Raw genomic sequence first — 27,977 nt, forward strand, 5'->3', positions numbered from 1 at the left:
CCAAGGGATGGAGGAGACCTGAAGAAGAACCAAGGGATGGAGGAGACCTGAGAAGAACCAAGGGATGGAGGAGACCTGAGAAGAACCAAGGGATGGAGGAGACCTGAGAAGAACCAAGGGATGGAGGAGACCTAAGAAGAACCAAGGGATGGAGGAGACCTAAGAAGAACCAAGGGATGGAGGAGACCTGAGAAGAACCAAGGGATGGAGGAGACCTAAGAAGAACCAAGGGATGGAGGAGACCTAAGAAGAACCAAGGGATGGAGGAACCCTGAGAAGAACCAAGGGATGCGGGATGTCCTGGACATGACACAGGGACTCAGTGGCCACATCACATGCAAAAACTTGAGTACGCTGCATATGGATGGGAGAATCTGTGGCCAGGAACATCAAAAAACAAATCATAATGGATTACAATGCCACAAAGGAGGGGTGGACAATTTAGACAAGCTGGTGACTGACTACAGCTGCTAAGTAAGAACCCTGGCCACTTTTGATATTTTCCAACATCTTGGACATCTCAATATACACCTTGTTTGTCATCTGGATGGCGTTGTACCCAGATTGGAACAGAGGGAAGCTCCAGAGGAGATGACTCTTTCGCGGGAAGCTTGGCAAGGCATTGGTAAGACCTCAAATCCAGAGGAGGAAACATATCCCAAGAACCCCAGCTTCTGCAGCCATCGTGAGGAGGATTCAGGAGGAGGATGCTGGTGCCCATCCGCCCAACCCACAGTTCCAACAACTCCAATACCAGAAGTGTGAGTGATGTTGTTGCATGTGTGTGTCTGACTCTCCTATCTTGGTCTGCTGTAACTATATATGTGAGTGAGTGAGGTGTTAGTAAAATTCCTGAACTAAATGTTTCCATTATTATAGATTGCAGCCGGGAGCAACAAGAAGAAGTGATGTGATGTGTGTGGACCCAAGAAGGACAGGAAGACACAGAACACATACATCAAGTGCAAGAAATACATTTGCACCACACACAGTAGAACTCTATCCCTCTTGGTGTGTAGATTGGTCTTAATTTGTGTTCGATGGGGCTCATTTATCATTTCCATAAAATACTGTATGTAAAATTTGTCCTTCCAATTTGTTCTGTTCAAAGCAATAAACATCAATAGAGATGAAAACCTTGTTTCATTTATATTTGTTCAAGATAAACACTATTTATTCCACCCATGTCTTGATTATAATTGATGTTTTCAAAATCACAAATGCTGCTTGTATGGTCTATATTGATTGTAATTGATATAAGTCAACATAATACTTAGATGTTGACATATCTTAAGTATTTTTACGTAAATTGTTATGGCTGTATTATTTTAAAAACCCAATAATGTTCTGGGTCCATCAGACCCACAGAAATTGGGTGAATAACAAAAACATGACCACACACACAAGGGTTGATATGGTGTTAAAGTGATGTTCTCACTCTATTCATCCTTTACTTTGGACTGCAGTTATATGATTGCTTCTATCACACTTTGGTTTCATTCAAAACACCTTGAATTACAGGTAGATAATGAGACAAAAATAACTTTTGTCAGTCAAAGTCCAGGATATAATTGTGGGTCAATCAAATCTAGACTGCTTTTCCAAAACCCACAGTATGAAAATGCAAAATGGAAGAATGTGTCAAAATGATGGTAAAGAAATACTTGAAATGTTGAAGACCGACAGAGACGTGCCATGAAACCATAAAGTATTTAATTTGAAATAGACCCTCAAGAGTATTTGTTTCTCATCTCAATGACCATAGTCATAATATATAGTATACAGAGAATACATATACAGTATATCACAGAACTGCATTGATACTAGTAAATCTATTACATTTGACTACTGACGGTGTAACACTGTCTGCGTAGTTTGTTTTTCCCTTTGCTTTAGGGCAGGTATACCCCCTTAACCCCAACCACTGTCTGCGTAGTTTGTTTTTCCCTTTGCTTTAGGGCAGGTATACCCCCTTAACCCCAACCACTGTCTGCGTAGTTTGTTTTTCCCCTTTGCTTTAGGGCAGGTATACCCCCTTAACCCCAACCACTGTCTGCGTAGTTTGTTTTTCCCTTTGCTTTAGGGCAGGTATACCCCCTTAACCCCAACCACTGTCTGCGTAGTTTGTTTTTCCCTTTGCTTTAGGGCAGGTATACCCCCTTAATCCCAACCACTGTCTGCGTAGTTTGTTTTTCCCTTTGCTTTAGGGCAGGTATACCCCCTTAACCCCAACCACTGTCTGCGTAGTTTGTTTTTCCGTTTGCTTTAGGGCAGGTATACCCCCTTAACCCCAACCACTGTCTGCGTAGTTTGTTTTTCCCTTTGCTTTAGGGCAGGTATACCCCCTTAACCCCAACCACTGTCTGCGTAGTTTGTTTTTCCGTTTGCTTTAGGGCAGGTATACCCCCTTAACCCCAACCACTGTCTGCGTAGTTTGTTTTTCCCTTTGCTTTAGGGCAGGTATACCCCTTTAACCCCAACCACTGTGTGCAGTGAAACTCAGTAAAACATTTTCAGTTCTTCATGAAATGCAATTGAACCAAAACCTGCTGCACATCCTCCCTATATACCTCCAGCACACCCTCCCTGCATACCTCCAGCACATCCTCCCTGCATACCTCCAGCACATCCTCCCTGCATACCTCCAGCACACCCTCCCTGCATACCTCCAGCACACCCTCCCTGCATACCTCCAGCACACCCTCCCTGCATACCTCCAGCACACCCTCCCTGCATACCTCCAGCACACCCTCCCTGCATACCTCCAGCACACCCTCCCTGCATACCTCCAGCACACCCTCCCTGCATACCTCCAGCACACCCTCCCTGCATACCTCCAGCACATCCTCCCTGCATACCTCCAGCACACCCTCCCTGTATACCTCCAGCCGTTACATTCCCCCTCTCACATGTAGCCACATACACAGCTAACCACTGTCCCTACGTTCCAGTCCTGTGTGTGCAGTGGGCATTCGCATTTTCTACTATCTATTAGCTATGTCAAATTTCACAGAAAATATGTAATACATTTTAAGAGGTGAACTTGAAAATAAACTCAACTATAGGTTCATATCTCCCCCCCAGCAAGAGTGCAGCACCCCTGGCGCGATAAGTGCCTTGCTTAAAGGCACAACTTTAATTAAAATGCTCAACAAGGTTTTACTGAACAGTTTAATGAATTTTACAAATATAAAGTTTAAAATGAAAAGATTGAAATAAAGGCACTTCTATGAAACAATTAAACAATCATCCAGAGAGAGCAAACTGTTTTCCTCAACATATTCTTAACTGAAAGAGATGCAGTTGCTGAATTGACATTACAGTTGGTAACCCTGAAATGTTATTTCACTCTGGTGTTGAAGCAACATACTCTAGACAGTAGTATAACATAGCTAGCATAAACTATTATTATGACAAATCTAAATTAGCCCAAATGTCACTTTGGTTAATGTCCAGCCTTAGATATCACAGTTTCTTTCAGTCTAAACCAGAACATACCTGAATGCAGAAGAACAAACACTTTTACTTAGTTTTCTTACAAATATTTAATGAAGAAACATATGGGACATTTCTGGATGAATAAGAGGTTAAATTGAATCATAGCGTGGAAGATCCACCATAGAGATCTAATTCAAAAGTAATTGCCGATTGAGCTGACATGTGCAGTGTTTACCGTAAATGCAGTCTCTGCAAACGCGGGAAAATTGCCTTTAAAATGTCAATTACACTAAAGCGCAGGTCTTCGACATAACGGATTGAATCCATGACTAAATTACTGACACAGAAGAGATGATTTGGGGACCAGGCTGTTACAACACAGCCTCTGGAATCTTTCCAAGACAAAGGCACTTAAGGTCTCAGGTGAAAACGTGGCAGTTCAAATAGAAAGGAGTGAAATAACAATGATGGGGAGGTACAGCATTTGATCCACTGGTGCCAGAGAGGTAGCCTGGTCCCAGATCAGTTTGTATTCTTGACAACTCCATTGCTCATTCATTGTCAAGCCAATGAGGGTCAAGAGCAGAGATTCCATCCAAACCGCAGTAGGTCAGCCTTATTGTGCTTTATAAGAATAATTAAATATGCACATTTCAAACAATAACAGTAGTTACAAGAGCCAAATTACATGATATGAAGAGCTGTTGTCTCATAACTTCCCTGCATATGCCTGAGGTGTATACAGCTGCTGTGACACCCCATGACCACCAGGGGGCAACAGACGGTGAGAATCTGATGTTCCAGGTCAGATTTTCGTCAGCGACACTGCACATATTAGGGGAGGACAGCTCAAAAATAATGGCTGGAATGAGTGGATGGAATGGCATCAAGCACATTGAAACCATGTGTTTGATACTATCCCATTACTACGAGCCGTCCTCCTCTCAGCAGCTCCACTGCTTATCAGGGCCTGAATTAATATATATATAAACCATCTTACATCAGCATTCCTACTCAGAGGCTTTCTGAATATGGGCACAGATCTCACAACGCCTGAAAAAGTGATTCACTGTGTCACATATTTGGGATGGGACCCAGGCAAGGAACTTTGAACTAGTCATAAAAAGGTAGAAGAGAGTAAGTATTGTGTGAGCATATTTACATCATTACAGAAAAGGCACGTGTGTGTGGTAGGTGTTGGTTCATGGGTTTTGTCCTGGTTGATTTACTTTGTCCTCAAGGAAAGAGAAAGAGAGAGAGAGAGAGTGTGTGTGTTTATGTACATGGAAGCTGAGGCAGAGATTCAAGGTGGACGGGAGCAGGTAGGTAGGTCTACTTGATGAGCTTGTTGGCTCGCTGGTTGGCTTCATCGATACGTGCTTTGTTTATGTCCGCCTGAGGGGGGGGAGACAACACACACACCAGGTGAGTGGTGGATCAATATCAACATGACTCTTTCTTAGTGAAACAGAAGGCCGTCTGACAGTAGAGCCCCATGTTAGGCATCCTCGTGTTCGGTACACAAGACAAATATACTGTACCACACCCAAGAAAAAGCTAGCGGAGGTGTATGAAGATGACAAACTAAACTGTAGAAAACAATCTCTGCACCTTTAATAGGCAGAACTTCTGGTCACAAAGACCTTCGTCAGAGCATACTGGTGGTATAAGTCCCACAACATGGTATCATAAGCTCTAGGAGTGTGAGGCAGTGTATGGAGAACACAAGCCCAGTCATGACGACAACCCACCTTTTCTGTGATGCGGTCGATGTGTTTGTTCTGCTTGTCTAGCTCAGAGCCCATGTCACTGGCCATGTTCTTCAGGTTCCCTATGATGCTGCCCACCTGATCCAGGTTCTCCTCCATCTCATCCTCCCGAGCATCGTTGGTAATCCTGGGGGAGTTAAGGGGCCACATGACCGCACATATCTACTATTCTCACAGTGTCAAAACACAATCATGAGACTATTTGCCCTTGCTTGATAACCCTAACCGTGTGGTGTTTTCAGATCTGAAAGAACTGGGTAGTAGAAGCAATTTTGTGGAGTTTCCACCACATTCCCTCCACCTTACAGATCTGAAAGAACGGGGTAGTAGAAGCAATGCTGTGGAGTTTCCACCACATTCCCTACACCTTACAGATCTGAAAGAACGGGGTAGTAGAAGCAATGTTGTGGAGTTTCCACCACATTCCCTCCACCTTACAGATCTGAAAGAACGGGGTAGTAGAAGCAATGCTGTGGAGTTTCCACCACATTCCCTACACCTTACAGATCTGAAAGAACGGGGTAGTAGAAGCAATGTTGTGGAGTTTCCACCACATTCCCTCCACCTTACAGATCTGAAAGAACGGGGTAGTAGCAGCAATTTTGTGGAGTTTCCACCACATTCCCTCCACCTTACAGATCTGAAAGAACGGGGTAGTAGAAGCAATGTTGTGGAGTTTCCACCACATTCCCTCCACCTTACAGATCTGAAAGAACGGGGTAGTAGAAGCAATGCTGTGGAGTTTCCACCACATTCCCTCCACCTTACAGATATGCAAACATTTAAAAAAAGGGCAAAGGGAGCAAAGGCAAGTTGGATCAAGATGACCGTTTGTAACTAGGTGTGTATTATACGGTTGACTGGCTTCACCCACCTCTTGATGTAGGGTCCAGAGCCCCCCATGGGCTGCTGCTGGTTGGCTTGTCCGTTATGGATGCCCGAGGGTTGCCTGGACACCACCGAGCCACCCCCTCCCTCTCCTGTACCATCACCTGTTCCCCAGGTACGCTTGTACTTAGAATCATGCTCTATGGATGTCACCCTGAGGGAGAATCAAGTAGGTCCGTCGATCAACGGATCATTAAATCATTAGTCAGTCCATCATTCAAGTCAATCAATTCAGTCCGTCAATCAGGGGACACCTTCAGGGGAAGAGAGCTTCCACCGGTGCCACGTAGCACCTTCGTAGACAAGGTGACGGGTGGTAACTTTACAAATGCTCAATCATGGCATCACGGGCCATTAATCTTAAGGGTATTCATTCTAAATTGAAAAAAAGGGTGTATTTTATTTTTTATTTCACCTTTATTTAACCAGGTAGGCTAGTTGAGAACAAGTTCTCATTTGCAACTGCGACCTGGCCAAGATAAAGCATAGCAGTGTGAACAGACAACAACACAGAGTTACACATGGAGTAAACAATTAACAAGTCAATGACACAGTAGAAAAAAGAAAGTCTATATACATTGTGTGCAAAATGCATGAGGTAGGCAATAAATAGGCCATAGGAGTGAATAATTATAATTGATCAGATTAACACTGGAGTGATAAATGATCAGATGAACATGTGCAGGTAGAGATACTGGTGTGCAAAAGAGCAGAAAAGTAAATCAAATAAAAACAGTATGGGGATGAGGTAGGTAAATTGGGTGGGCTATTTACAGACGGACTATGTACAACTGCAGTGATCGGTTAGCTGCTCAGATAGCAGATGTTTAAAGTTGGTGAGGGAGATAAGTCTCCAACTTCAGAGATTTTTGCAATTCGTTCCAGTCGCAGGCAGCAGAGAACTGGAAGGAAAGGCAGCCAAATGAGCTTTTGGCTTTAGGGATGATCAGTGAGATCCACCTGTAGCACGCGCTGCAGGTGTGTGTTGCCATCGTGACCAGTGAACTGAGATAAGGCAGAGCTTTACCTAGCATAGACTTGTAGATGACCTGGAGCCAGTGGGTCTGGCGACGAACATGTAGCAAGGGCCAGCCGACTAGAGCATACAGGTCGCAGTGGTGGGTGGTGTAAGGTGCTTTCTTAACATAACGGATGGCACTGTAATAAACTGCATCCAGTTTGCTGAGTAGAGTATTGGAAGCTATTTTGTAGATGACGTCGCCGAAGTCGAGGATCGGTAGGATAGTCAGTTTTACTAGGGTAAGTTTTGCGGCGTGAGTGAAGGAGGCTTTGTTGCGAAATAGAAAGCCGACTCTAGATCTGATTTTGGATTGGAGATGTTTGATATGAGTCTGGAAGGAGAGTTTACAGTCTAGCCAGACACCTAGGTACTTACAGATGTCCATATATTCTAGGTCGGAAACATCCAGGGTGGTGATGCTAGTCGGGCGTTCGGGTGCAGGTAGCGAACGGTTGAAAAGCATGTATTTGGTTTTACTAGCGTTTAAGAGCAGTTGGAGGCCACGGAAGGAGTGTTGTATGGCATTGAAGCTCGTTTGGAGGTTAGATAGCACAGTTTCCAAGGAAGGGCCAGAAGTATACAGAATGGTGTCGTCTGCGTAGAGGTGGATCAGGGAATCGCCCTCAGCAAGAGCAACACCATTGATATATACAGAGAAAAGAGTCAGCCCGAGAATTGAACCCTGTGGTACCCCCATAGAGACTGCCAGAGGACCGGACAACATGCCCTCCGATTTGACACACTGAACTCTGTCTGCAAAGTAGTTGGTGAACCAGGCAAGGCAGTCATTAGAAAAACCGAGGCTACCGAGTCTGCCGATAAGAATATGGTGATTGACAGAGTCGAAAGCCTTGGCCAGGTCGATGAAGACGGCTGCACAGTACTGTCTTTTATCGATGGCGGTTATGATATCATTTAGTACCTTGACCCGTGACCGGCTCGGAAACCGGATTGCACAGCGGAGAAGGCACGGTGGGATTCAAGATGGTCAGTGATCTGTTTGTTGACTTGGCTTTCGAAGACCTTAGATAAGCAGGGCAGGATAGATATAGGTCTGTAACAGTTTGGGTCCAGGGTGTCTCCCCCTTTGAAGAGGGTGATGACCATGGCAGCTTTCCAAACCTTGGGAATCTCAGGTGATACGAAGGAGAGGTTGAACAGGCTGGTAATAGGGGTTGCGACAATGGCGGCGGACAGTTTCAGAAATAGAGGGTCCAGATTGTCAAGCCCAGCTGATTTGTATGGGTCCAGGTTTTGCAGCTCTTTCAGAACATCTGCTATCTGGATTTGGGTAAAGGAGGAGCAGGGGAGGCGTGGGCGAGTAGCTGCGGGGACGACGACTAATTAACTATTACGGAGAAGAGAATTGTATTGTTTTCACCGTTTATCCACCACGTCTCTTAAAGGTCTGAACCAAGTTTCTTACATGAACAAGTTACATTGATTTGACTTGCCACACATGGAATCATATAGTAACCAAAAGTGTTAAATATAAATATTTTATATGGGAGATTCTTCAAAGTAGCCACCCGTAGCCTTGATTACAGCTTTGCACACTCTTGGCATTCTCTCAACCAGCATCATGAGGTTGTCTTTTTTAATGCGTTTGAGCCAATCAGTTGTGTTGTGACAAGGTAAGGGTGGGTATACAGAAGATAAAAAGACCAAGTCCATATTATGACAAGAACAGGTCAAATAAGCAAAGAGAAAGACAGTCCATCATTACTTTAAGACATGAAGGTCAGTCAATCTGGAACATTTCAAGAGCTTTGAAAGTTTCTTTAAGTTCAGTCGCAAAAACCATCAAGCGCTATGATGAAACTGAGTCTCATGAGAACCACCACAGGAAAGGAAGACCCAGAGTTCTCTGCTGCAGATAAGTTCATTAGTTACCAGCCTCAGAAATTGCAGCCCAAATAAATGCTTCAGAGTTCAAGTAACAGACATCTCAATAACTGTTCAGAGTAGACTGTGTGAATCAGGTTCTGTGAACTACTGCAAAGAAAACACTACTAAAGGACACCAATAAGAAGAGACTTGCATGGGCCAAGAAACACAAGCAATGGACACTAGACCGGTGGAAATCTATCCTTTGGTCTAATGAGTCCAAATTTGAGATTTTTGGTTTCAGCCGCCATGTCTTTGTTAGACTCACAGTCGGTGAACAGATGATCTCTGCATGTGTGGTTCCCACCGTGAAGCATGGAGGTGGTGGTGTGATGGTGCTTTGCTGGTGACACTAAGTGATTTATTTAGAATTCAAGGCACACTTAACAAGCACGGCTACCACAGCATTCTGCAGCGATACGTGGTTTGCGCTTAGTGGGACTATCATTTGTTTTTCAACAGGACAATGACCCAACATAATTCCAGGTTGTGTAAGGGCTATTTGCCAAGAAGGAGAGTGATTGAGTGCTGCATCAGATGACCTTGTCTCCAATCCCCCGACCTCAACCCAATTGAGAAGGTTTGGGATGAGTTGGAGCGCAGAGTTATTTATTTATTTCACCTTTATTTAACCAGGTAGGCAAGTTGAGAACAAGTTCTCATTAACAATTGAGACCTGTCCAAGATAAAGCAAAGCAGTTCGACACATACAGAGTTACACATGGAGTAAAACAAACATACAGTCAATGTTACAGTAGAAAAGTAAGTCTATATACAATGTGAGCAAATGAGGTGAGATAAGGGAGGTAAAGGCAAAAAAAGGCCATGGTGGCAAAGTAAATACAATATAGCAAGTAAAACACTGGACTGGTAGATTTGCAGTGGAAGAATGTGCAAAGTAGAAATAACAAATTAATGGGGTGCAAAGGAGCAAAATAAATAAATACAGTAGGGGAAGAGGTAGTTGTTTGGGCTAAAATATAGATGGGCTATGTACAGGTGCAGTAATCTGTGAGCTGCTCTGACAGCTGGTGCTTAAAGCTCGTGTGGGAGAAGTGTTTTCCAGTGTCAGAGTTTTTGTAGTTCATTCCAGTCATTGCCAGCAGAGAACTGGAAGGAGAGGCGGCCAAAGGAAGAATTGGTTTTGGGGGTGACCAGAGAGATATACCTGCTGGAGAGCGTGCTACAGGTGGGAGCTGCTATGGTGACCAGCAGCCAAGAAGTGCTCAGTATATGTGGGAACTCCTCAAGACTGTTGTAAAAGCATTCCAGGTGATGCTGGTTGAGAGAATACCAAGAGTGTGCAAAGCTGTCATCAAGGCACCTTGAAAAATCTCAAATATATTTTGATTTGCTTAACACTTCTTTGGTTACTACATGGTTCCATGTGTTATTTCATAGTTTTGATGTCGTCGCTATTATTATACAATGTAGAAGATAGTAAAAATAAACCCTAGAATGAGTAGGTGTGTCCATTTTCACTGGTCCGGATGTACTACTAAATCTCATTGATAAATTATTAGATACACAAGTTTTTGAAATAGATAGGTCACTATAATTCTAGGGCCACCCGCGAGTAATGGTCACATGGGAACTGTTGGAATACCCGCCCAACATAATCTTCTATGATTATGATTGACTGTGCGCCAAAGTGAATTGAATTGTTTCCACACCCACCATGGTCATGTGAGGTGAAATGTTTTTTTTTTTTATTATTATTTAATTTTACCCCCTTTTCGTGGTATCCAATAGTTACCATCTTGTTTCATCTCTACAAATCCCGTACGGCTCGGGAGAGACGAAGGTCGAAAGCCACGCGTCCTCCGAAACACAACCCAACCGCATTGCTTCTTAACACAGCGCGTATCCAACCCAGAAGCCAATGTGTCGGAGGAAACACTGTGCACCTGGCGACCAGGTTAGCGCGCACTGCGCCGGGCCGCCACAGGAGTCGCTATTTCGCAATAAGACAAGGATATCCCTAGCGGCCAAACCCTCCCTAACCCGGACGAAGCTAGGCTAATTGTGCGTCGCCACACGGACCTCCCGGTCGCGACCAGCTGTGACAGGGCCTGGGCTCGAACCTGTCTGGTGGAACAGCTAGTGCCTTAGACCACAGCGTTAACCGGGAGGCCCATGAGCACGTTGTTTTGACCTCATGTCACTAAAGTGGTAAATTGGAAGCATAAACAGAGAGCGGCCTTCTTGTTCTTTACAAGATAGAAATGTAAACATTCTAAGAAAGAGAATCAACATTACAAGAACAAAGTACAACACAGAAAGTCACATGACTCATTTCCAGAAGTGAGAGAGAAAAAAAAAACTGACGTGCTACGCTCGTGTTATAGTTTGGTGGTGAGAGGGGTGTCCAGTACCTGTCACAGGGGCAGACACAGAGGCCACAGCACTTGGACAGGTCAGTCAGGTTCTTCTCAGCCTTCCTCATGTCCTCGTTGATCTGGTCCATACCCTCCTCTGTACGTCTCAGTTGCTCTGTCATGCAACCAGGACAAAACAGCAAAGACCCATCTCAGGGAAATTCAACACTAAAACCATATTCATTGATTTATTTAACCCAAGTTAAAAAAACTGGTTTTAACAATAAGATGTTCTGTAAAAAAAAAAAAAAAAGATGGCATTCTTAAGAGCTGGTACTCTGTAGTGAACTCCGACTCACCTCCCTGTTGGTCCAGCATGTCGATGGTATTGACACCAGTCTCCCTGGTCTGAACACAGGACAAGCACCACATTAGGAATTCAAAGACCACAGTTCAGCTAACTTCAGCAACACAGAAATATGCTGAAGTAAAATATAAAACGCAACATGTAAAGTGTTGGTCCCATGAGCTGAAAAAAAAAACATCCCAGACCTTTTCCGAACACACAAAATAAATCTATAAAATGTTGTGCACAAATTTGTTTACATCCCTGTTAGTGAGGATTTCTCCTTTGCCAAGATAATCCATCCACCTGACAGGCATATCAAGAAGCTGATTGAACAGCATGATCACTACACAGGTGCACCTTGTGCTGGGGACAATTAAAGGCCACTAAAAATGTGCAGTTGTCTTCTACCACAATGCCACAAATCTCAAGTTGAGGGAGTATGCAATTGGCATGCTGACTGCAAGAATGTCCAACAGAGCTGTTGCCAGTGAATTTCTCTACCATAAGCCACCACCGCCCGGACATCTGATGAAACTGTGGATTTGCACATCCCAAGGTTTCTGACAGTTTGTGCAGAAATTGATCTCAGAGAAGCTAATCTGCATGCTCTTTGTCCTCAAGAGTCTTGACCTGACTGTAGTTTGATGTCGTAACCAAATTCACAGGGGACAAAGACACAACTTTGATGGCCACTGGCACGCTGGAGAAGTGTGCTCTTCATGAATGAATCACAGATTCAACTGTACCGGACAGATAGCAGACAGCGTGTATGGTGAAGTTTGGGCGAGTGGTTTGCTGATGTCAACGTTGTGAACAGAGAACCCCACCGCCACCATGGGCCAATGTATGGGCAGGCATTAGCTACGGACAATGAACACAATTGCATTTTATCGACAGCAATTTGAATGCACAGCGATACCGTGACGAGGCCCAGTGTTGTGCCATTCCTCCGCCACCATCACCTCAAGTTCCAGAATGAAAATGCACGTCTCCATACAGCAAGGATCTGTACACAATTCCTGGAAGCTGAAAATGTCCCAGTTCTTCCATGGTATACATACTCACCAGACATGTCACCCATTGAGCATGTTTGGGATGTGCTGGATCATCGCACAGCCATTGAAGAGTGGGACAACATTCCACAGGCCCCAGTCAACAGCTTGATCCTGCTGCAGACCAGACACTGACTGGTTCTGATCCACAACCCTTACCTTTCATGCATTTGTATTCCCAGTCATGTGAAATCCATAGCTTAGGGCTTAATTCATTTACTTAAATTGACGGATTTCCTTAAATGAACTAACTCCGTGAAATCTTTGAAATTGCTAAAATATTTTTGTTCAGTACACTTCTTTCTGTATGTAATGACAGAGGGCTTGTGTTGGGCTAGACTGTTAGAGCAATAACAACGTTTGGCTCACCTCCTCGGCCATCTGTAGCATCCGCCTGGTGCACTCCAAGGACTGTAGAGGACAAAATAGACACAATAAGGTCTTATTGTAAGGTACCGCTAGGTAATAGGCTCAGCCAGAAGAGGACTGCCTGGTTCCTTTCTAGGCTTCTTCCTAGGTTCCTGTTTTTCTAGAGTTTTTCCCTGTGCTTCTACATCTGCATCGTTTGCTCTTTTGGGAGTTTTAGGCTGTTAAAAACTTATTGACAACTGTTGATGTAAAAAAGGGCTTTATAAAATACATTTGATTGATAGCGCAATAGAGTTACCTAGCCTGTAGAACATGACAGCTGAACAGACACAAATGATAACCTTAGAGTCCTTTATCCTTGTTTTGATTGAGTCTTTCAGGGGTACAGACATACACAAAAAAAAAGGCTCTAGACTAGAGCCTAGGTAATATGAAATGCTTCTTGGGTAGTACTCAATTCCCAGGACAGGCGCAAAGCCTATCGTGAATTGTTCTAATTTTAAAATCTGTTAGGTGAGCCCGACACATGGTTCTCTATTTAACAGGCCCACGGAGACTCCGATCTTAAGTAGTTGACATATGGCTGAACTGTGCCTGGTCAGGTAGATTAACAGTCTCCCACAGAGCAGCAGCACCGTCCCACAGAGCAGCAGCACCGTCCCACAGAGCAGCAGCACCGTCCCACAGAGCAGCAGCACCGTCCCACAGAGCAGCAGCACCGTCCCACAGAGCAGCAGCACCAGGTCACATGACAACGTTATGATGGAATGCAGTCAGTGCAGGCGAGTCAGGTGAGACGCCCTATTAATAACATGAATGAAAGGCGTAGCCTACAGCAGAGAAGGTAGAGGGGGAAATGACTACTCGGGGCATGACAACGTAATCAGCATGAACTGTTATACCATATCACCTCAACAGAGTTGAAAATGATTAAGCCCCTCGGACACATTTCTAAGCCTGCTTTGTGTCCGAACTATTCATACCCATCTCTCTGTGTGTGTGAAGGGTTCCTCCAAGGATCATTTATGGTGGTTCTGATTATTGAGGGGGGTGTCCCAGAGGGGGGCTGTGCTCCCGTTTGGGTTGAACAACTAACTGACTGTTCCTAAAATCTAGAGCCTTAAATGATAAATCACCATTTTTCAAGTGGTCAACCAAACAGGGACCATGAGAGGCAGGCAAGAGTAATTCACAGTGAGTGTGTCACCACGTCTGGAATTTCATTAAATGTATTATTTACCCAAGAGATGCCCAATCCACCAGGGCACCAAGGCCATTAACCAAAATAGACCATGAAGTTGATTCAAAAACCAAACAACCAAAACAAACAGCAATTGAATCATCACATGCTAGGAATATGGTACTGTTAATAGTTGATGTTACTCTTCAATAACACAGACCCCAAAGCAAATCAGAGGGGGGCACTAGGTTTATTCAAAGAGACCAAATTATGATGGGTGGTAGCTGCATGCTCGCCTGTCCTCAGTGATTCTGAACAAAGTAACAGGATGGCATTTAACCCTCCACCCTTTCCTGTGGTTGACCAATTAGAAGTCCTTGCAGTACAACTGGGTCAATGGCCAAATAAGTATCCTGCTCAGACGAAGTATCCTGACTCAGACGATTCAGGACGGACAGCTTTACAGACCAATGGAAATAGTTGTTTTTCAGTTCATCGTTAATTCTAGTCCTCTCGCATTGTGTATTTATCGTCGACATATTATTACAGTCCCAAATACTACACTTTTTACTACTTTAATACACATTTGGACTATGTAAAAAAGTGCTGTAATTTCTAAAACGGTTCACCCGATATGGGTGAACATACCCTCAAATTAAAGCTGACAGTCGGCACTAATCGTAGCGTCATTCTATCTTTTCAAATCCAAAGTGCTGGAGTACAGAGCCAAATTAAGAAGAAAAAATAAATAAGTGTATATGCACACAGTACCAGTCAAAAGTAGATTTGATTTGTATTTGTCACATGCGCCAAATACAACAGCTGTACAGACAGTTTGTTAACAAGACATTTGTGGAGTGGTTGAAAAACGAGTTTTAGTGACGCCAACCTAAGTGTATGTAAACTTCCCACTTCAACTGTATCATACAGTGCATTCTGAAAGTATTCCCCTAGACTTTCCACATTTTGTTAAATTACAGACTTAATCTAAAATGGATTAAATTGACCCCCCCCCATCAATCTACACACAATACCCCATAATGACAAATCAAAAACAGTTTTAAAAAAAACACTGCTCAAAAAAATAAAGGGAACACTAAAATAACACATCCTAGATCTGAATGAATGAAATATTATTATTAAAAACTTTATTTACATAGTTGAATGTGCTGACAACAAGATCACACAAAAATTATCAATGGAAATCAAATGTATCAACCCATGGAGGTCTGGATTTGGAGTCACACTCAAAATTAAAGTGGAAAACCACACTACAGGCTGATCCAACTTTGATGTAATGTCCTTAAAACAAGTCAAAATGAGGCTCAGTAGTGTGTGTGGCCTCCACGTGCCTGTATGACCTCCCTACAATGCCTCGGCATGCTCCCGATGAGGTGGCGGATGGTCTCCTGAGGGATCTCCTCCCAGACCTGGACTAAAGCATCCGCCAACTCCTGGAAAGTCTGTGGTGCAACTGTTAGTGGATGGAGCGAGACATGATGTCCCAGATGTGCTCAAATGGATTCAGGTCCGGGGAACGGGCGGGCCAGTCCATAGCATCAATGCCTTCCTCTTGCAGGAACTGCTGACACACTCCAGCCACATGAGGTCTAGCATTGTCTTGCATTAGGAGGAACCCAGGGCCAACCGCACCAGCATATGGTCTCACAAGGGGTCTGAGGATCTCATCTCGGTACCTAATGGCAATCAGACTACCTCTGGCGAGCACATAGAGGGCTGTGCGGCTCCCCAAAGAAATGCCCCACACCATGACTGACCCACCGCCAAACCAGTCATGCTGGAGGTTGCAGGCAGCAGAACGTTCTCCACGATGTCTCCAGACTCTGTCACGTCTGTCACATGTGCTCAGTGTGAACCTGCTTTCATCTGTGAAGAGCACAGGGCGCCAGTGGCGAATTTGACAATCTTGGTGTTCTCTGGCAAATGCCAAACGTCCTGCACGGTGTTTGGCTGTAAGCACAACCCCCACCTGTGGACGTGTGGACGTCGGGCCCTCATACCACCCTCATGGAGTCTGTTTCTGACCGTTTGAGCAGACACATGCACATTTGTGGCCTGCTGGAGGTCATTTTGCAGGGCTCTGGCAGTGCTCCTCCTGCTCCTCCTCGTACAAAGGCGGAGGTAGCGGTCCTGCTGCTGGGTTGTTGCCCTCCTACGGCCTCCTCCACGTCTCCTGATGTACTGGCCTGTCTCCTGGTAGCGCCTCCATGCTCTGGACACTACGCTGACATACACAGCAAACCTTCTTGCCACAGCTCACATTGATGTGCCATCCTGGATGAGCTGCACTACCTGAGCCACTTGTGTGGGTTGTAGACTCCGTCTCATGCTACCACTAGAGTGAAAGCACCGCCAGCATTCAAACGTGACCAAAACATCCGCCAGGAAGCATAGGAACTGAGAAGTGGTCTGTGGTTATCATCTGCAGAACCACTCCTTTATTGGGGGTGTCTTGCTAATTGCCTATAATTTCCACCTGTTGTCTACTCCATTTGCACAACAGCATGTGAACTTTATTGTCAATCAGTGCTGCTTCTTAAGCGGACAGTTTGATTTCACAGAAGTGTGATTGACTTGGAGTTACATTGTGTTGTTTAAGTGTTCCCTTTTTTGTTTTGAGCCAAAGGTGCTCTAACAAAGTACAGAGTAAAGGATCTGAATAATTATATATATATATATATATATATATATATATATAACATAATTATTCAGATCCTTTACTCTGTACTTTGTTAGAGCACCTTTGGCAGCAATTCTTCTTGGGCATGACGCTACAAGCTTGGCACATCTGTATTTGGGGAGTTTCTCCCATTCTTCGCTGCAGATTCTCTCAAGCTCTGTCAGATTGGATGGGGAGCGTCGCTGCACAGCTATTTTCATGTCTCAAGAGATGTTCGGTCGGGTTCAAGTCCGGGCTCTGGCTGGGCCACTCAAGGACATTGAGACTTGTCCTGAAGCCACTCTTTACGTTGTCATGGCTGTGTGCTGAGGGTCGTTGTCCTGTTGGAAGGTGAACCTTCGCCCCAGTCTGAGGTCCTGAGTGCTCTGGAGCAGGTTTTCATCAAGGATCTCTGTGCTTTGCTCCGTTCATCTTCTCGATCCTGACTACTCTCCCCACAGCATGATGCTGCCACCACCATGCTTCACTGTAGGGATGGTGCCCGTTTACCTCCAGTTGTGACGCTTGGCATTCAGGCCAAAGAGTTCAATTTGGTTTCAACAGACCAGATAATCTTGTTTCTCATGGTCTGAGAGTCCTTTAGGTGCCTTTTGGCAAAACTTCAGCGGGCTGTCATGTGCCTTTTACTGAAGAGTGGCTTCCGTCTGGCCACTCTACCATAAAGGCCTGATTTGCTGAGTGCTGCAGAGATGGTTGTCCTTCCTAAAGGTTATCCCATCTCCACAGAGGAACTCTAGAGCTCTGTCAGAGTGACCATTGGGTTTTTGGTCACCTTCCTGACCAAGGTCCTTCTCCCCCTATTGCTCAGTTTGGCCGGGCGAACAGTTCTAGGAAGTCTAGCAATATTTTAAGTTAAACGTTCTCTTCGGTTGCATCAAATACAACTGTACATAAAAAATGTGTATGAATTTGGGTTCTATCATCCTACAACTGTCCCAGAGTCTGTTTGGAATATTTCTCACACAGAACGACAAGCCACAAGGTGGCACAGCGCCCCTCAGATTATTTGGGGAGAACCCTGATGTGTGGTACATTAAGCAGGTTACTATGACAGTTTACCCCATGCCATGTTGGACTAAACCCAGTACATAGGTATCAGTCGATCAAGTTAGGCAGCAAGGAGAGAAAGAGAGAGACAGACAAACAGGTAGGTAAGAGATACAGATAAATCAAAATGGCGGCGGGGGGTCACTGTCTTTTCAATCTGTTTTCAGACCGCTTCCACCAGTCTTTAGAAATTGGTTTGAGGTTTTTCCTTTGTGTAATGAAGAAGTACGGCCATCTTGAATGAGAGTCACTTGAAGTGGACTGTTAGATAGAGGCGCGTGACTAGAAAAGTAGTGTCGGTTTGTTTTCTTTTTGTATTGAACACAGATCATCCCGTCTTCAATTTGATCGATTATTTACGTTTAAAAATACCTAAAGTTGTATTACAAAAGTAGTTTGAAATGTTTTGGCAACGTTTACAGGTAACTTTTGAGATATTTTGAAGTGACGTTGGAACGCGCCAAATAAATTGACATTTTGGATATATATAGATGGAATTAATCAAACAAAAGGACCATTTGTGATGTTTATGGCACATATTGGAGTGCCAACAAAAGAAGCTCAAAGGTAAGGCGTGATTTCTATTTTATTTCTGCGTTGTGTCGCGCCTGCAGGGTTGAAATATGCTACTCTCTCATTGTTTGCTGTTGTGCTATCATCAGAGAATAGCATCTTATGCTTTCGCCGAAAAGCCTTTTTGAAATCTGACATGTTGGCTGGATTCACAACGAGTGTAGCTTTAATTTGCTATCTTGCATGTGTGATTTAATGAACGTTTGATTTTTATAGTAATTTATTGGAATTTGGCGCTCTGCATTTTCCCTGGCTTTTGGCCAGGTGGGATGCATACGTCCCAGAGATTAACAGAACACTAACTTAGATCTGAATAAATTATTAGCTGTGCTCAGTAAGCAAAGAGTGAGAGTTTTCCCCCCAGCAATGTGTTACTGCTTCTCTATAGGAGTTGACACAGGAGCGAAGCTAATACTGCCGCATAACACTTCCCCCATTCCTATAGTGTCTCCATGGATACGGGTGGCAGCTGTACCTCATCGGTCACTTGGTTGGCCCTCGTGGTGATCTCTTCCGCTGACATATCTGCCATTTTCCTGCTGTCGAAGTTGGAGGCTCCTCCTGTCACACCAAGCTCTACACTCTGAGGCCTGGGGGAGAGAGGGGTGGCCGGATAGAGGGACGGAGAGAGAAGGGTTCATAAGTTAATGTTTGAAGAACACAGATATCCATTTGAACATGACTGAAAGGTACCATTGAATTGCAGACAGAATCAACATACCATGTAACTTTACAAAAAAACCAATGGTTCAACTTTGGTCTCAACAAAGTGGGAAAATGAGATTCCTTTCCTGGCAGCCCAGAGGGGTCTATGGGGTTTGAATGTTGTGTGGAAAAGGAAACAAAAAAAGTTGACCGACTGACAAATGAGCAGCATTTTTCTGTGCCTACAGACAGCAGTAGGCTAGTTCCTTGTCAGTACCATTATGGCTTGGTGTCATTGTGCAGACAGCACGGTTACAATGAGGAGGCTGGTGATAAGGAGAGGCTGATAGAGAAATGAAGATGTGTTTGAAACATCATTAACATGCCAGTCAGGAACACACAGCACTGAATGATGAAACACTTGGTGTGGACAAGCTGCACCAGATTCTCCACCATGACAGAGTGTTTTAGACACGTTTCAGTGTGTCCAATATCTAAACTAGCATACGGCTTAGAATGTAGTGATGGGGGCAAACAATTATACAGTCTGTCAACTATATACCATCAAAAATGTAGCCTAAGTCCCAATATTATTCATATTTCTCCAGTGCAGTACCTGCACCAAAACTCCAGTATTTTTCCTTCACAGCTTGTTCGCCATCTCCTTTTTAAACGAGATGCCAATTTGTTTTCAACACTTATTTCCATAACTGATCAAAACTCGTTTTCTCATGGCTCTCTCTAGTCCCTCTGCAGTAGAGATATGGTGAGCAATACGTTCGAAACATCATATCGCAATAAACTCACAGTATTGAATATTTCAGCTGTGTATATTGTTTAATTTGATGAAATGATTTGATTTCAAGTAATCATCTCTATAGCGCTGCTGCCTATGCGGTCTGACAAAAGTCACTATTTTAGTAGTTCAAAGTATACTAAACAAAATATAAAATGTAACAATTTCAAAGATTGATGTCCTTATATGATATGTACAGTCAATTGAAAGAACTGTATTAGGTCAGAATCTATGGATTTCACATGACTGGGCAGGACTGCAGCCAGGGAAGATATAGGGCCACCCACTGGGGAGCCGGGCCCACCCACTGGGGAGCCGGGCCCACCCACTGGGGAGCCGGGCCCACCCACTGGGGAGCCGGGCCCACCCACTGGGGAGCCGGGACCACCCACTGGGGAGCCGGGCCTACCCACTGGGGAGCCGGGCCTACCCACTGGGGAGCCGGGCCTACCCACTGGGGAGCCGGGCCTACCCACTGGGGAGCCGGGCCCACCCACTGGGGAGCCAGGCCTACCCACTGGGGAGCCGGGCCTACCCACTGGGGAGCCGGGCCTACCCACTGGGGAGCCGGGCCTACCCACTGGGGAGCCGGGCCCACCCACTGGGGAGCCAGGCCTACCCACTGGGGAGCCAGGCCCACAAAAGAGCTTTAAAAACAGACAGAATGCTTTTTAACCTCGAAACTAGGGGGAAGTATTTTGATGTTTGGATGAAAAACATACCCAAATGAAACTGCCTATTTCTCAGGCCCAGAAGCTAGAATATGCATAAAATTGGCAGATTAGGATAGGAAACACTAAAGTTTCCAAAACTGTCAAAATATTGTCTGTGAGTATAATAGAACTGATAGTGCAGGCAAAAACCTGAGGAAAATCCAACCAGGAAGTGATGTTTTTCTGAAACCTCTGTTCCATTGCATGCCTTCCCTCCATTTAAAGGGATATCGACCAGATTTGCTTCCCTGTCTTTGAACAGTCTTTAGACATAGTTTCAGGCTTTTATTCTGAAAAATGAGCAAGAATGATCACATTGCGTCAGTGGATAGCTGTGTGTCGGTAGCTGTGTGCGTGTGTGTGTGTGTGTGTGTGTAAATAAAATGGGGGTAAATAAATTAACTCTAGACCAATTTTACTCCACACACAGAGACACAAAGCTCTCACCCGCCCTCCATTTGGCAAATTACCATAATTCTATCCTCCCGATTCCAGCTTACAAGCAAAAACTAAAGCAGGATCTACCAGTGACTCACTCAATACGGAAGTGGTCAGATGATACACTACAGGACTGTTTTGCTAGTATGTTCCGGGATTCATCCAATGACATTAAGTATACCACCTCAGTCACCACCTTCATCAATAAGTGCAATGACAACGTCGTCCCCACAGTGACCGTCCCAACCAGAAGCCATGGCTACAGGCAACATCCGCACCAAGCTAAAGCCTCACGCTCTCTGTAGCTGATGTGAGCAAGACCTTTAAACAGGTCAACATTCACAATGCCGTGGGGCCAGACGGATTTCCAGGACGTGTGCTCAGAGGAAGCACGGACCAACAAGCAAGTGTCTCCTCTGACGTTTTTAGCAGATGACCATAGTCCCTGTGCCCAGGAAAGCAAAGGTAACCTGCCTAAATGACTACCTCCCTATAGCACTCATGTCAGCAACCATGAAGTGCTTTGAAAGGCTGGTCATGGCTCACATCAACACTATTATCCCACAAACATTCCAATTCGCATACCGCCCCAACAGATCCACTGATAATATCATCTCAAACGCACTCCACTTTGCCCTTTCCCACCTGGACAATAGGAACACCTATGTGAGAATGCTGTTCATTGACTACAGCTCAGCTGTACCAACACAGTCGTGAAGAGGGTACACAAAACCTATTCACCCTCAGGAGACTGAAAAGATTTAGCATTGGGCCTCAGAACTGAATGTGTTCAACTGAAATGTGTCTTCCGCATTTAACCCAACCCCTCAGAGAGCTGAGGGGGGCTGCCTTAAATCGACATTCACATTGTCGGGGCCCGGGGAACCGCCTTGCTCATGGGCAGAACGACAGATTTTTACCTTGTTAGCCTGTATATAGCCTCGCTATTGTTATTTTACTGCTGCTCTTTAATTCTTCTGTTACTTTTTTGGTGTGGGGGGAGGGGGGGGGTGTATTTTTCTTACAACTGCATTGTTGGTTAAGGGCTTGTAAGTAAGCATTTCACCGCAAGGTTGTTGTATTGGTCTGTTGTATTCCTCGCATGTGACAAATACAATTTGATAATGAAATTGTGTATGGATTTTTGTATGTTTTCCAGATACATGGATCAAGAGGGACAACACCTTTACAACCAGTTCCTGATGTCAGTCCCTGATGGCAAGGAAGACACCATCATTGCCACCATCAAGGAGATGCTGCACATCAAAAAGATATCAACAGAGAAATTGTATGGCCTGGGCACTGATGCTGTTGCAGTGATGACTAGTATGTAGTACTACAAAGCTTTAGAATTAATTTATTTAAAAAAAATATATATATAGCATGTCTGGAGATAAATTGGATGCGCGCTGTGTTAAAATAGGACGCGTGGCTTTCGACCTTCGTCTCCCCGAGCCGGTACGGGAGTTGTAGCGATGAGACAAGATAGTAACTACTAACAATTGGATACCATTATTACACACACACACCACACACACATACATACATACATACATATATTTTTTTAAGCTGTGTCGTTGGCTAGCTCCTTAACAGTGTCCTGATGAGAGCGCACATGTTCTATGCCATGGATGTATCCAAATAAATTACACTAGAAAACAGCTTAAACACCGACTGGGTCGCGTCTCTGGCAACCCAACCAATAGAACGAATGACCAGCCAGCTTGGGTAGCAACCCAATACTTATGTCGGGACTATATTTTGTGGTAGGATGAAATAGTATGAATAAATCATCCAAAATAACGTTAATGAAAATATGTCAATCATTATTTTTTATACGTTGGTAACCCGTTGTATAAACGTGATAATGCCCTCGAAGCCGGTGTTTGGAGGATATGTTGGCAAAGTTTGCCAGGCCTCGACTTGGTCTCGGGCCTAACACCCGTGCCAATAATAAATAAAAAATAAATAAATAATAAATAAAATTACTGCTTAAATAAATAACCCTTAATGTGGCTGTGCCGACATTGTATGAGTTAGCTTACTAACTGGATATGTTGGACGTCAGTTGGCAAGAAGTTTACAAGTTCAGTAGCAAGCTAGTTTTTTGTAACAAGAGCGAGCAAGGTGATCGCAGACAGACTAACAACACCCAACCAATGAGTTGTTAGCTAGCCTAGATAGCTGGCGAAGTTAAACTAAAATTGGTGAAAAAGTTGTCTTGAGAGTAACCTGTAATACATAACGGAGTTGCAATACCTTGAAAACATTGTTAACAAAGTTTACTTGCACTGGACTAACTTAGTTATTTCGCCTGACGTAAATAAAAAGTTATTCCTGTAAAGTTTTTTTGTACTGTTGGCTCGCTCAAGGTGCCACTATGCGAGCAGTGGAAGCTAGCAGTCTAGTTCCTCTTCAACACAAGTCGCATAAAACTCCCCGTCGGATGATACTTTGACAGATGAACACATACTGAAAGACGGTTGTCTTCTGAATGACAGCTACTTACTGTTAAGCTTCTCAAATAGAAAGTCCTCCTTGGACTCCTCCTTTTGGTTATCTGTACGTGATATTTGCAATTTCTGAAATTCCTTCAGATGGTGTCGACGAAGCGCATATCCTGTTTCCACAAGTGGAGGAAAGCGATCTTGCGCATGCGTTGGAGCGCACCTAAAACACCAGCGTTTCTGTAGCCTTCTCACACGACAGACGTTGTGGTTATTGTTTTGACCTTTGATCACAAGTTGATTATATACCAAATAATTATTTTATTCCTGTCAGTTGAACTTAATATGAAACATCCATTTTCTAAAAAAAATAGTCAGTCAACTAATTTCTACCACTTCTCTCAAAAAATATATATACTTTTGAGCCCTTATGAAACGAAGCCTTAATGCCGTTGGCATTTGTATTTCGGAATGCCAAGTAAATGAATGCATTTTTAATCAAGTTCCTCCCTCTGTTCTTCAAGAGTGCATTGATGGGAAAAGTAAGTAAGTGGTGAGCTATCTCATGAATTAATATGATGTATTTAGGTGAGTGGACACCTGCAGGGTGGGCAACTCCAGTCCTCGAGGGCCTGATTGGTTAAAATATGTAATAATTAAGTAAACTTTATGCAACATATTTTTGTGTGAACCCATTACATCTCTTTGTTTGTCTGAAATCTAAGGAAACCCCACCATACATTTAAAAAAAAACATTTTTCATTTTTCTAAGTGGTGGCTGTTATCCTCATAGTTTTTCTTCCAGTCCCACACACTACCCATATTCAAAGAGCACCGTATACCAAAAGTCCCCATGGCCTTATAGATTTGATCCATTTGAGTGCACATAGTTTTTTTTACTCTAATATACTTCTTCTATATATTTCCCATATTGCAATTCTTTCTGGAAAATCTATCAATGGCCTTTGCTTTATTTAAAAACCTGCACATTTTATTTTATTTACTGTAGTGGCGCAGTGGTCTAAAACACTGCATCTCAGTGCAAGAGGTGTCACAGTACCTGGTTCAAATCCAGGATACATCACATTCGGTTGTGATTGGGAGTCCCGTAGGCCGGTGCACAATTGGCCCAGTGTTGGCCGGGGTAGGCCATCATTGTAAATAAGAGTTTGTTCTTAACTGACTTGCTGCCTTGTTAAATAAAAACAAAAGTACTGTTGGCTACTTACCTACATAGCCCATTAGAGGGTGCTAAATGACCTTCTAACGAACCTGGTAAGCACATTGCTCTTTCTGGTGGTGGGTAACAAATGGAATGCCTTTAAGTTGCCCTTAAAAGGATTGATTAAACATTCCATTTCGAATTACCTGTATTGGAGAAAAACTGAATATCATTCATGGTTGTGAATTAGGTAGAGTAAACTGATAGTTCAGGTGTAGGCTATATGTTATTAATTGCAACAGTTTGCCACTGTCAGTCTTCATTAAAAGTTGAATCAAAACATGAAAGGAATGACAGTTGAACTGCATTCCATGACTAACAACAAAAACAACTTTTCATGTTCAACTTCGAGAAGCCATTCTACCTGGTTTGGCTGTTCCATAGAAACCAGTAGTTATAGATTATATGTTACTTGTACTTCTCTTCTTGATAATTACTGAGTCATTATATTCACTCGCTTATGTAATGCTTAATAATGCCAGCCAGCCAGTCACAGAACTCGTGATTCTACAATCACCAAACCTTTAGACAGCAGTATTCTCTTCCTGTTCTGAGTCCTGCTGCTGAGTGCATTCATTTGGCACCAAATGGAAGAAAAGGGACTAACACAGTGAGGGACTACCTGGACATGTCCAATAAGAAAAGTGTATTTTCATTTTCCTGTTGCACAACATTTTAAAACATTTGCCATTGCACTGTAAAAAAATATATATATATATTGTACAATTGTAAGGTTACCAGCTGCAATAGGATTGTGAGTTTGGTCAACATTTTTACACAACATTTTTGTTGAGCGAAGGCACAGTCCTATTGCAGCTGGTTGCCACACATTTAACTTGTATTTTACATTTACATTACATTTAAGTCATTTAGCAGACGCTCTTATCCAGAGCGACTTACAAATTGGTGCATTCACCTTATGACATCCAGTGGAACAGCCACTTTACAATAGTGCATCTAAATCTTTTAAGGGGGGTGAGAAGGATTACTTTATCCTATCCTAGGTATTTTTACAGTGTGCATGCACTACTGAATACAATCATGACCACAGGGTGACTCTGGGTGGGGCTTCAGGCTTGACTTTCCGCTGAACACGCAAAAGAGAAGTACAGTCAGGAGTGGAAAGTTTAAGCTCAACACTAATAGTTTGGAATGGGAGTTGGCTGTGAGAGCTTGAGGGATGTGAGCTGTTGTGATTTTTTTTCTCTCTCTCTCTTTACAGTTCTGTATTCCTTTTCTCATGGCCTTCGTGACCAGATCAGCTGATGGTGTGTGTGTCTATGCGTCACAGGAGTTTGGTGGAACCTTTTTTTGGGAGAACGGGCTCTTTCTAATGACAGAATAGGTGGAATGGTGACAAATACATCAAACACATGGTTTCCAGGTGTTTGATGCTATTCCATTTGCTCTGTTCCAGACATTATTATGAGCCCCCCCACCAGCCTCCTGTGGTGTGCGTGTTCTTGATAACTTCCCCACACACTGTAACAATGGGAGTTAATACACTAAGTAGCTTCCATCGTCTGGCAGGGTCTCTGTTACTCCCCTATCATGGATTAGGGCAATATCTCAGGCTTAATTTGTGGTAAGGTGCTCTATTTCTGTACAACTTGAGTGTTAGGGCCGTGGGGAAAATAGTGCACCTATGTGTTTGCTGTCTACAGAGTCGTTGCACAATCACAGTAGCGGGAAGTAGTTTGGGGGTGGGGGTGCTGTGATTTTTTTTGCATAAGGGGTGGGGATGCGCTGAAGAAGTTTATATCAGTCTGCTAATACAGGACTAGTAAAGGCCCAGTCCATCACTTTTCTGCATTTTCTGCATTATTTAATGTATTTGAGAGTTTACCAGCATTTGTAATTTGAGTCTGATAATTATCTGTACAAAACAGTTAATCTGATAATACCTGTGGAATATAAAATTACTTATGTTTTTCTTGAAATACTTTTCAAATACAATTTATTTCGATATGAAAAATGATATATTCATTACTTTTTAGTAGACACTCTTATCCAGAACAGCTTACAGTAGTGAGTGCACAATGATTCATACTTTTTTGTACTGGTCACCTGTGGGAATCAAACCCACAATACTAGTGTTGCAAGCACCATGCTCTACCAACTGAGCCACACCATCACATCACCACATCACAAACTACCTGACGTCTCAATGTGCTCTATTGTTGTTTTGTGCCTTGTTTTGTAAAGTCTACAGGCACAAACCTAGATGACCAGTGTAAGGGTTTTCTTCTGGTGAAAGAGAGGTGGCACAAAATGCAGCGTGGTGGTTATTCATGTTTTTAATAGACGACATGAACAGACTATATAACTCAAGAAAAGCGAAAACCTAACCAGTCCTATCTGGTGCAAACACAGAGACAGGAACAATCACCCACAAAACCCAACACAAAACAGGCTACCTAAAATATGGTTCCCAATCAGAGACAATGACTAACACCTGCCTCTGATTGAGAACCATATCAGGCCAAACATAGAAATAGACAAACCAGACACACAACATAGAATGCCCACCCAGCTCACATCCTGACCAACACTAAAACAAGGAAAACACATACGAATGATGGACAGAACGTGACAACCAGCCTATGTACAATCATTTATATTAAGTGGTTTGTAAGGATGGTAAATTAATACTGCACAAAAAGTGGTTGTTTTCCATGTTATTGATTAAGACAAATATTCCATTTGATGTGGATATTTTGAGTCTTTGCCCATAACTTCGCACCTTTTTATGTAAATGTTTGAGTACAGCATTTGGATCTTTCCGGATTCCATTAGAATGAAAATCGGAAAGAAAGGCACAGGGCAAAAACTCTTATAATTCCAACAATTAAATCCTGCAAGATATTGTTCTTAATTATACAAGTACATTTGGTTGTTGTTGTTGCCTGCACTACAGACTTCTATATAGGTCCACTATTACTAGTAAAGGACCAGTGCACTACTTTTGTGTTCCCCAATGTTTTTTTTAAATAATGTTTTTCTTTCTTCAATTCAGGGGGTGCTGTAGCTACTACCCGCGGCTGTGTACACAATAAGTATAGTATGTCTCACACACTCTTACCTATCTTTCCTTCTCCCATTTTCTCTCTGTCTTTGTATCTCT

The 27,977-nt window shown here is 43.5% G+C and overlaps 1 protein-coding gene and 1 long non-coding RNA gene across 5 annotated transcripts; one reads left to right on the forward strand and one right to left on the reverse strand.

Moving 5' to 3' along the window:
* The first annotated feature begins 1,860 nt into the window (after positions 1-1,860).
* Positions 1,861-3,003, forward strand: LOC127915885 (uncharacterized). 3 transcript variants are annotated; one of them, XR_008092750.1, is made up of 4 exons: positions 1,861-1,963; positions 2,027-2,150; positions 2,275-2,336; positions 2,399-3,003. It is a non-coding gene; the product is annotated as an uncharacterized LOC127915885 (long non-coding RNA). The 3 variants fall into 3 exon arrangements; XR_008092751.1 differs by lacking the exon at positions 2,275-2,336; XR_008092752.1 differs by having other exon boundaries at positions 2,275-2,409.
* A 150-nt stretch (positions 3,004-3,153) lies between these two features.
* LOC118368083 (synaptosomal-associated protein 23-like) lies at positions 3,154-27,953 on the reverse strand. 2 transcript variants are annotated; one of them, XM_035751840.2, is made up of 8 exons: positions 27,936-27,953; positions 19,068-19,182; positions 13,092-13,133; positions 11,681-11,729; positions 11,379-11,496; positions 6,082-6,249; positions 5,190-5,334; positions 3,154-4,833 (listed from the first exon to the last, which is right to left on the reverse strand). In XM_035751840.2, the coding sequence occupies exons 2-8, from the start codon at positions 19,122-19,124 to the stop codon at positions 4,771-4,773; spliced, it is 642 nt and encodes a 213-aa protein (XP_035607733.1). In that variant the 5' UTR covers positions 19,125-19,182; positions 27,936-27,953; the 3' UTR covers positions 3,154-4,770. The 2 variants fall into 2 exon arrangements, with proteins under 2 accessions (XP_035607733.1, XP_035607732.1); XM_035751839.2 differs by lacking the exon at positions 27,936-27,953 and adding an exon at positions 23,694-23,882.
* Positions 27,954-27,977: the final 24 nt, after the last annotated feature.

Source organism: Oncorhynchus keta, chromosome 35 (assembly GCF_023373465.1).
Source record: "Oncorhynchus keta strain PuntledgeMale-10-30-2019 chromosome 35, Oket_V2, whole genome shotgun sequence".
In the NCBI taxonomy this organism is placed as follows: domain Eukaryota; kingdom Metazoa; phylum Chordata; class Actinopteri; order Salmoniformes; family Salmonidae; genus Oncorhynchus; species Oncorhynchus keta.

Excerpts from the sequence above, each read along its gene's own strand:
- LOC118368083 (XM_035751840.2), bottom strand. The coding sequence starts at position 19,124 with ATGGCAGATATGTCAGCGGAAGAGATCACCACGAGGGCCAACCAAGTG. Across the intron at positions 13,134-19,067 it reads CCAACCAAGTGACCGATGAG|TCCTTGGAGTGCACCAGGCG; the intron begins GTACAGCTGCCA and ends TGTCCTCTACAG. Across the intron at positions 4,834-5,189 it reads TCGACCGCATCACAGAAAAG|GCGGACATAAACAAAGCACG; the intron begins GTGGGTTGTCGT and ends CCCCCCCCTCAG.